This window comes from Magnolia sinica, chromosome 8 (assembly GCF_029962835.1).
Source record: "Magnolia sinica isolate HGM2019 chromosome 8, MsV1, whole genome shotgun sequence".
NCBI classification, from domain to species: Eukaryota; Viridiplantae; Streptophyta; class Magnoliopsida; order Magnoliales; family Magnoliaceae; genus Magnolia; species Magnolia sinica.
Genome location: NC_080580.1, coordinates 31,991,919 through 32,001,025, shown reverse-complemented (window position 1 = coordinate 32,001,025; position 9,107 = coordinate 31,991,919). Strand labels below are relative to the sequence as shown.

At 37.6% G+C, this 9,107-nt stretch overlaps 1 protein-coding gene across 1 annotated transcript; it reads right to left on the bottom strand.

Moving 5' to 3' along the window:
- Window positions 1–2: 2 nt before the first annotated feature.
- Window positions 3–7,813, bottom strand: LOC131253190 (lon protease homolog 2, peroxisomal-like). Its single transcript, XM_058254072.1, has 5 exons — window positions 7,742–7,813; window positions 7,501–7,604; window positions 7,011–7,212; window positions 6,731–6,903; window positions 3–158 (listed from the first exon to the last, which is right to left on the bottom strand). The coding sequence occupies exons 2-4, from the start codon at window positions 7,554–7,556 to the stop codon at window positions 6,787–6,789; spliced, it is 375 nt and encodes a 124-aa protein (XP_058110055.1). The 5' UTR covers window positions 7,557–7,604; window positions 7,742–7,813; the 3' UTR covers window positions 3–158; window positions 6,731–6,786.
- Between the last annotated feature and the right edge of the window lie 1,294 nt (window positions 7,814–9,107).

The following is a 9,107-nucleotide window of genomic DNA, read 5'->3' as shown; positions in this document are numbered from 1 at the left end:
AAACTAAAATAAATTTACTAATTTAGAGGAAAAGCAGTCTATCAACTCCATGTTCCTGAGCTACTCCCCAATGGTAAAACCATTTCGAACTCTTCTAACCTTCTTATAAAGAAGGAGATGAGTATATGATCTGCAAACCGAGGACATGAACAGGCTACACTACAAGAAAATTGGACTTTACCGGCGGTCAAAACCGCCGGCAAGGCCAATAAAACCGCCGTAAATCCTTTGCCTGCGGTTAGCTAACAGCCGGTAAAGCCTCAGTCGGTAAAGGCTTTACCGACGGCCAGGACCTTTACTGACAGTTGTGCTGGACGCCGCTAAATCGTCAGTTTTTGTTGAAAAATGGTCAAAAGCTACGGATAAAAACCGTAGCTAAATATGACTAGCACACAGTACGACCGTAGCTACTGTGAATGCATAGCCTTCTGAATGGGGTTCAGAAAATCAGTTTTAGAGTCTTAAAAGCCAAGCTGGTTGTCTTTTAACCAGATATTAAAAGACATTAAAAGACAAGTGTGAGGGGGGGAACTAATTCAAGGAAGATACAAGCAGAAGTAACAAAATCTGATTATACTGCTTGAGAAGGTCTAGCTTCATTTTCTTGCTCGCACCATGAACCTGACCCTGATTGAACACATAACTTACTGAGTGCAACAGCCCAACAATAATTTAAAGTACAGATTACTTGTGGTCCAACCAGTTGGACTTGAGACCTTCTCTTTAGTAATAAAATCCACAAAGAAGTCGAATATACCCACAAACCAGTTTGATACGGATGTTATAACCTGCATCCCACAAAGACCTCTTTAGTAATAAAATCCACGAAGAAACAAGTGGGGCCATGATATAAATCTCTGCAATGAAGCCCTCACTATCCAAACATGAATCTCCAGCTGGAATTGCAATTGTAGTGGATAAATAAGATGAACACTAACATGCAGCTCCCTCCAAATAAAGCAACACACGTATGGCATGCGGCCAGAATGGCATGCAATAGGAACAGTTGGGAGGAGCAGATTCTAACCAGCAAAGCAGATAAAGAATGCAATTATTGCAATTTATAGTAGACTCACTGCAATTTTCGACTACATGGATGACCAAACAGATTGAATTATTTGTAATTATGTTCAACTGAACATCCATATAACCAATGCTTTCCACACACAAGAAATGAATGTGAATATTCACTTCAATCAAAATTTTTGTAATAACATAAAATTATTGCAATCAACTATGCATCCAAACAAATCATCTATTTCAAAATTAAAAGCAGCTTGCTTTTCAAGTACAAACCAAAGCAGCTTAATGGAGAGAGCAGAGCAACCAATACCATCATATAGTAGAGGAAGGGAAGCAACCAACAGCAAAAATCAGGTTGTACATGAATGAACGTCCCCAGGCAACATATACTATCACACATGCCAGAGAAACAAGGATAACAAAGGAAGCATGAAATGGAAAGGAAAAAGGAAATATATGAGTTGAATAACCAACCATAGATAAACATAGATCGCTGTATAAAGTCAAACTAATCAAAATGAATTGAATTACAATCTCATACTCAAATACAACAATCTAATAACCCGGCACAACAAAGCCTTCTTTTTCTCAAGACAAGTGGAATTACACATGCGATAGAATGGTGATGTTTAAAACTGATGTTTTATATTATAAAAATTAATCAGCACTTCAAATGCATCAAATAGTCAGAAACCACATGGACAAAACACCACAAAATCCAATCATTTGAAGAAGAAAATAACAAAGATGAGAGAGAGAGAGAGACAGGTTTGCATAACAGACATTGATAACATAGATACATGCATGAAGCAAAATTGATTGCAATGCATTGAATATCTGGCACTCAGAATGCAATAATCGAATAAACCAAGCATCAAGAAACCTCGTTGTTTTTCAACCTGGCACATTACAAGTAGAATTACATGCAATAATCTAATAAACCAAGCATCAAGAAACCTTGTTGTTTTTCAACCTGGCACATTACAAGTAGAATTACATGCACGAAACAGCAATGGATAAAACCGGTGTTATACAAAAAATAAAAAAATAAAAAATAAAAAATCACAACATTTCAAATGCATTGACTATTTAGCAAGCTTGTCAAGATGACTGTAGCCAAGCATCATGAAACCCAATTCATTTTTTTTTATCCCGAGGGACCCAATAAAAGGGCCCATGTATGTGAAATCATAAAGCAATTATGAAATCATGGAAGGACAATATGAAATCATAAAGCAAATATCACGAAGCAAATACATAAAAGCAAAATCAGACAAACAGAAAAAGGGGCAAGCCTTACCACCAAAAAAGAAAACACAAAACTACAAAAATAACCCAAAAACAGCATCAGCAGATAGCTTCCCTCTGGATATAACATAGCGTCAGGAGCCTAAAGCATCCTGGCTTGAAATAAGTTGACCGATTAGAAAACTTTTGTGAACATTTTATAAATTGACATTTTTTTTTTCAGTTAAATCAGGCCTAAGAAATCTACATGGTGTTATCTTTTTTCAGTTTTGGAATAGCATGGGGTTTTGGGGAATGCTTTCATCCTAATGAGTCAAGTTAGATGAATGGACTGAATGAGATATATACAGCACTGTGGCCCCTTCACAAAGCCAATGGTGAGCATTCTTTATCAATTGTTTCCCATAGCGCAGCTTACCGTGGCTTGCCTAAGTATTTGACCATCATGATTTCTGGGTACGAGCCTAAATAAGAGTATGTGTAGCTTGTGAATGGGTTGGATCTAATGAAAAGTTTGGTCCACATAGTTGTAGGCAGTGTTTGAGTTCTCAGAGTAGCTGCATGTTCGCTGGCAGGAGATAAAAATATTTGAGTGTGAATGAGTATTGTTCAAGGAATGAAAGAATCTTAGCATCTACGTGTATCATGATATACTACTCGAAAGAACTAATAGATAGCCATCAAAAGGTGGGCTAGTCCTATACTTGAAGATTTATTTAATTAAACCAAGTAGTAACCACCTGTGTGAATGTTGGTTGGGATCACTTGAGAGATCATTGGATATGCCTAGATTTTGCTAGAACAAATTACCATTGCTGCTTTGGTTTTGAAACGAGGCACCATGTTGCTGACTAGACAAGGCAGCAAGTTCAGTTGATATCCTGCATTTATTAGATGGACATGTTTAAATCACTGCATTTAGATTGAAGAGGAAACCAGTGACAAAATCATATATCAGACAATGTCAAGGAAAGGAAAACCGCCATCAAACACTTGCAATGCTCCTGTAAAGTGCATCTCCATGTATATAAAGATTACATATCTAATGCCTGTAAGGATATTTTGTAGCCGGAAAGTTTTCCCTTTCATAAGCATCCTCTTTAAAGGTCACCTTGAATGACATATGCTTATAAAATAAAATGACTATACTACAACAAAACTAAAAGGAAGGCAACAAGTAGATAAATCATTTAAGAGATTCTGGCATAATGGGTCAACGATTCAAAGGCGGAGGTCCCCTCCTTTATCCATGTGGTTCCAGAACTAGTGTACCTAGATGTTCCAATTTCCCATAAAATCTGCATAACACTCTTTGAAGCTTCAGAATATGCATAAATGAAATGCTTATAGTGATTCTATCATCAAGATAAATGTCGACATCTGATAGCTAAGTGAACAAGAGTGCAAGTCTAACAAAAGCACTGACAGATGAAATTTAACAAATTATACATGAAGAAGAAGAAAAGCATCATCAAAAAGATATATGAGAAGACAACATGTATAGCAACTCTTTGTCACCTAATTTGTTTCAATGTGTTTATGGTGAGTATCAAGTTGTGTTTCCTATAGTTAACACAAACATCCCAAATTTGGAAAATCCTAGTCACCGACTCTTCAGTCTTTCCTTTTATAGTTAACATCCCATGAATATAGCTAAAATTAAAGTAAATTGTACAAGGACAGCTGAAACTCCTTTTATAATTGTAAATGCTACAAGTGCAATTCCTCTCTAGATGAAGAGTGACCAGACTAGGAGCAAAATAAACATGGAGAAACAGTTTGTTTTAAGCCTCTACTCTAAACTATTGGTTTCACTTTAATTAAGCATAATACATCCAAACAGAAATACACTAATCTCAAATCAAATAGGTATTAGTATGTGAAAACATTAATAAATAATGGTTGCAAAGAAAGACACCAAAATCCCTGTCAAATCAATGGCACTTACAATCATACACACACACACATCTATAACATCAGGTTACAATAAAAATGTGGATAATAAGATAAACATGATAACTAATTCAATCAATTCAGGTGGGTTTTTTTTTCCCTGCAATTGGAAGTCAGCAAATCATATGACTACATATCACAATGTTTATTGAATGGCCAATTATTCAGGAAATTCCTATCTCCGTGAGTATATGTTAATAACATGCCACATGACAAGAGCAATGTCCATTGGAAAAAATAAATTAAATGCATATGACTATATCAAATGGATCATAGAGAAATTAAAAACTAATGCATATGACTATACTGAAGCATACCAAACACTAAAAAAAACAGGGCTCGTTTCAGACTTAACAAGCTTTTGCATTGAACAAGTTGAGAAAGGAACCAGTTTCGACACTTGCATCATAGTTAGTTGTCCAGCAATACTTCTCCAAACATGTGATGCCATGCATGAGATCTGGACCATTCTTCTAGCCGTACCTCAGAAAACCACAACGTTAGGTGATCCTAGCCACTAGAAGACTTTCAATAATTACAAACAGATGGTTAAAAAGTCTCAACCAATGGCCAACATTTAACAATAAATCAGCTGTAATGCCCAAATCACTATGTCATTTTTTTTCTGAGGTGCACATAACAGAACCCGTCATTTTTTTTCCTTCTTCTATGATGGTATTTTCTCAATCCATTCCCAAATCAAACTAGATCTGCATAAGAAGAAAAAAAGAAATAGAAAAAAAGAAAAGAAAAAAAGATGGGAATTTCTCTAGAAAATATTACCAAGGTCACATGGCAACTGCCAGAAAGGTAATCTCCTTTCAGCTTCGATAATGAAATGTTAAAATATGTGTATTTTGCTTATTGGTTGCTTTCAGTTTCTCGTCTTCATCACTCAACCATCTCAAGATCCTGTAAGGAAATGAATTCTACCATTGATAGCAGTTCCTATTAAGGTATCTAACGATGGGTGTTCTAGAAGAGATGAAAAGCAACTGATGCATGATTGAACCCACTTACCAGCATAAAACAAATTGTAAGACTCTGTGCCATGCTTCAATAAATGAAAATCAAATTGTAGAAAAACCTACTGTTTCTCTGTTTTTTTTATCATTCACTTTTAAACACTAGTTGTATCTGTGGTCAGATGGTTAGCATTGTTTGATCTGATCAATGTAGTGCCTCACTACCACAATTTATGAATTATTCATAGTCTGCAAATGCATGGAATTCAAATTTATTTGCATGTAGAGTCAAAACATAAAGAAATTTCCTCAGATACCATTAGTAAAAATTACCTGGCTATATAATTTCGACAGACAAAAGCCACGGTTCCCGATCTTTATACTTACTATTTGCTTTCCTAGAATAGGGGTAGTCCGCTGTAAAGCATTCTGCAACCCTACAAAAAAAGGCATGAAATTTTAGATTCGTGTATTTATATCATTTCTTAGCAAAGTAATTGGCATTCCCAAAAATACAAAATGCAAATTAGAAGGATGCGTAAGCTCACTGATCTTTTTCTGTATATGGAAAGCTAGCCACCAAATTACTGTTGGTGAAAAGAGAGGAACGTCCATTAAAGAATAAGATAATGAAAAAGAAAGTATATACCAAAACCTATCTCTACTAGATACACTGGTTAGTCCATCATCAAAGGGCCACCAGGGAATATTGTAGTTAACACTAAAACCTCCAAATCGGCAGTCAAAACCCTAAAAATCAAGAAAACATGAATAAATAACCATCAAATCCTCCAAATCGGCCATCAAAACCCTATAAATAAACAAAATATGAACAAATAAACATCAAATCTACCAAATCAGCTATCAAAACCATCTGAAATTCCAATTTCAAAAATCCTCAAGATCCCCAAAATTCTAAAATCCCCAAATCCCTAATTTGTAATATCAGAATATCCCCAATTAGGGAATCGACACTACAAATCCCTAATTAGGGATTCGAAACTCAAAAATTCCAAATCATTGCACAATGTTACTTGAAGGATTAAAAAATGCCAAAAAATGCCCAAATTGATATGAATAGATAAGGGGAGAGAGAGAGAGAGAGAGAGAGAGAGAGAGAGAGAGAGAAAGAGAGGGAGGGAGATACCTAATGTTGCAGCAGAATGCTCCTTGATGTGTGGTAGATCGAGCGGAGAGAGAGATACATGATGCAGCAGAGGGCCGAGGAAAGAGAGAGAGAGAGAGAGAGAGAGAGAGAGAGAGAGAGAGAGAGAGTGAGAGGGAGATGGAGAGGGAGAGGGCCGGAGACGGAGAAGGAGAAGCAAAGAGAGGGAGCGCGCGCGAGAGGGAGAGAGAGGAAGAGCGAGCGGAGAGGGAGCGGCAAAGAGAGAGAGAGAGGAAGAGTCGCGTCAGAGTGGGAATTAGGTTAGGTTTTTTTATTTTTCTTTTCTATACAGGGACCCTGCCGGCAGTCGTTAAAACCGGCAGCCGGTAAAGGTCGGCCCATCAGTCGGATAAGGCCCTTTTTCTTGTAGTGCTACTCCGAGATTAATTTATATAAGTGGGGCCCATGGTTAAGAGATTCCGACCATTGACCTCAATTGGGTATAAATTTTCTGTCCAAGGCAGCAGCAATGGATGATGCCAAAGATGTCTTTCCAACACCTGGTGGGCCAACAAAGCACAACACTGGACCCCTTGCATCTGGTTTAAGCTGCACATTCAGAAGATTGAAATGAGGAAAAATACATCACTGATCGGATTTGTTGGCGTAGCAAACATAAAACAAATTGACACATTAAAATAGGGTATGCAACCAACCTTGCAAACAGCTAGATATTCAATTATCCGCTGCTTAACTTTGACTAAACCATAGTGGTCACTGTCAAGACGCTCCCTAGCAGCTCTCAGATCCAGTTCGCACTCCTCACTGGCCTTTTGCCATGGTAGATCAGCAAGAAGCTCCAGGTATACACGTGAATTACTATATCCAGGTTGCTGAGGTTGCATTTTTCTTAGTTGCCTAAGGATTAACACTTTTCGGATTAGAAAATATAGAAAACCTCTGCACCATCCCATTATACATTTCTCCTAGCTTCTTAATGGGGGTGACTATGGGCCGGGGTGGACACTTGGGCCTTGATATCCCGGCATGATATGGTCAAGCTTGGGCTTGTAATGGAGGCCCGCAGGTCAGGTATATATGGACCCATTTTTGAAGCCTGATTAATATAAGGGTTAGGCCTAGCCTAGGTTTTGCATCTTGTGTGAATATTAACATGTAAGCCTTTTATTGCTGACCGTTGCATACTGTAATTCTCTCTGTGCGTGCTTCCAAATATTTGGTGGCATTCCTGTGCTTTGCATCTTCCTTTCCAAAGCAGCAACATCATGCTTGTCATCAAGATATATTCACTGATACAAATATGAGGAAAATGTGATTGTAAATTCATCCATAAAGGAATCTCATTAAGCACATCCATGGTCAGCAGAAAGTCATATGAATATGATGAGTCCAACAAAAACAGAGTTGCTCTACTCCTAATCCTAACCTGCTCAAGAATGGAGATCAGCTCCATAGCAGTAACTTTAAATTTGCATGAGAGTGCTATAAGATCTGGGTCCATCTCTAATTAAACCAAACATGAGAAGTAGCTCAGCATTTCAACAGATGAAGGAATGATAGATCTTAGTACTCACTAAAGTATAATCAAGAATTTAGAGCAGATGAGGGAAAATATATTCCTCAATGATGAGAAACATGTCTCAAATAGTTCACTATACTTTACACTGAGCATGTAATTTTCAACTTAATCCCGTGGATCCATTGGGTAGTAGATTGGTAACGGACTTCAAGGTACTTGCCAGTGATGTGGATAACACATCATTTCACAATCTTTTGCAGTATGAAACCCCAATTTTTATTTTTATTTTAAATTTTTACGAAGAATACTTTTTCTCAGGGTGAGGGAGGGGAGTATGGCTAGTTTCATGGCAATCAGGCCTCATGTGTATGAGGAGAGTAATACAAACCTATTTGTTTATTTTATGAAGTCATACCCATATCCTGCATAGACAAGAAGCAATTTGGACCAATTTGAACGGTACACACAAAAGGAATAGAAAAAACATGGCGAAGTATGTGCCAGTTATGCTACAACAATGCTCTCAATACTTTGCTAGAAGGGATGAAGAATGGTTCTTGCTGCTACCTACTCCTATAGGTGGACTTTGCATATATTTGATACATTTAGTTGATCTCTCTCCAGAGTAAAAGGTTCAAGATCATTTTCATAAACCTTGTTTGTTGTATGAGCACTAATTATTGTTAAGGGAATAATAGATTTTCAAGCATAAATATACTTAGATACGCCTATCAAATGGATTGCTGAATTTTGTAAGAGGGAGAGGACAGAGAACAGCTTACCATTATTTGTCATGTCAAGACGTGCTATACATGCGGTGTGATATGTTCCTCTTGCACCAAGTTCCTGAACATTGAATCTGCATATACTTTCAAGAACAACTGTGTATGTGACCCTCCCACTCGGTTTCTCCACGCCTCTGGAGAGATGTAAAGCTCTAGCAGCAACTCCCCTGAAATCAAGAACCGAATGCCTTTGATTTGATAACTAATCCAAGTGCCTCCTTTAATCAATTCAGGGACTGGCAACCACTAGTTCACTGTCTTCCTCATCCCATGACACATTCTATTTTTTTCTTCTTTCGTCAGCATTACAGGAAGTGGTATTACAAAAATGCTCATCACGAGCTAACAGTGTTCAGGCCAGCACTACGTTCAGGTGGGGCCCAACTTTCAGTTATCCTAATCGTTCATTGGGCAGGTCACATCATCAATGGTCTATGGAACAAAAGCCAGCCTCCACAAACAACCCCAGCCATCTGATCAGTGGAATT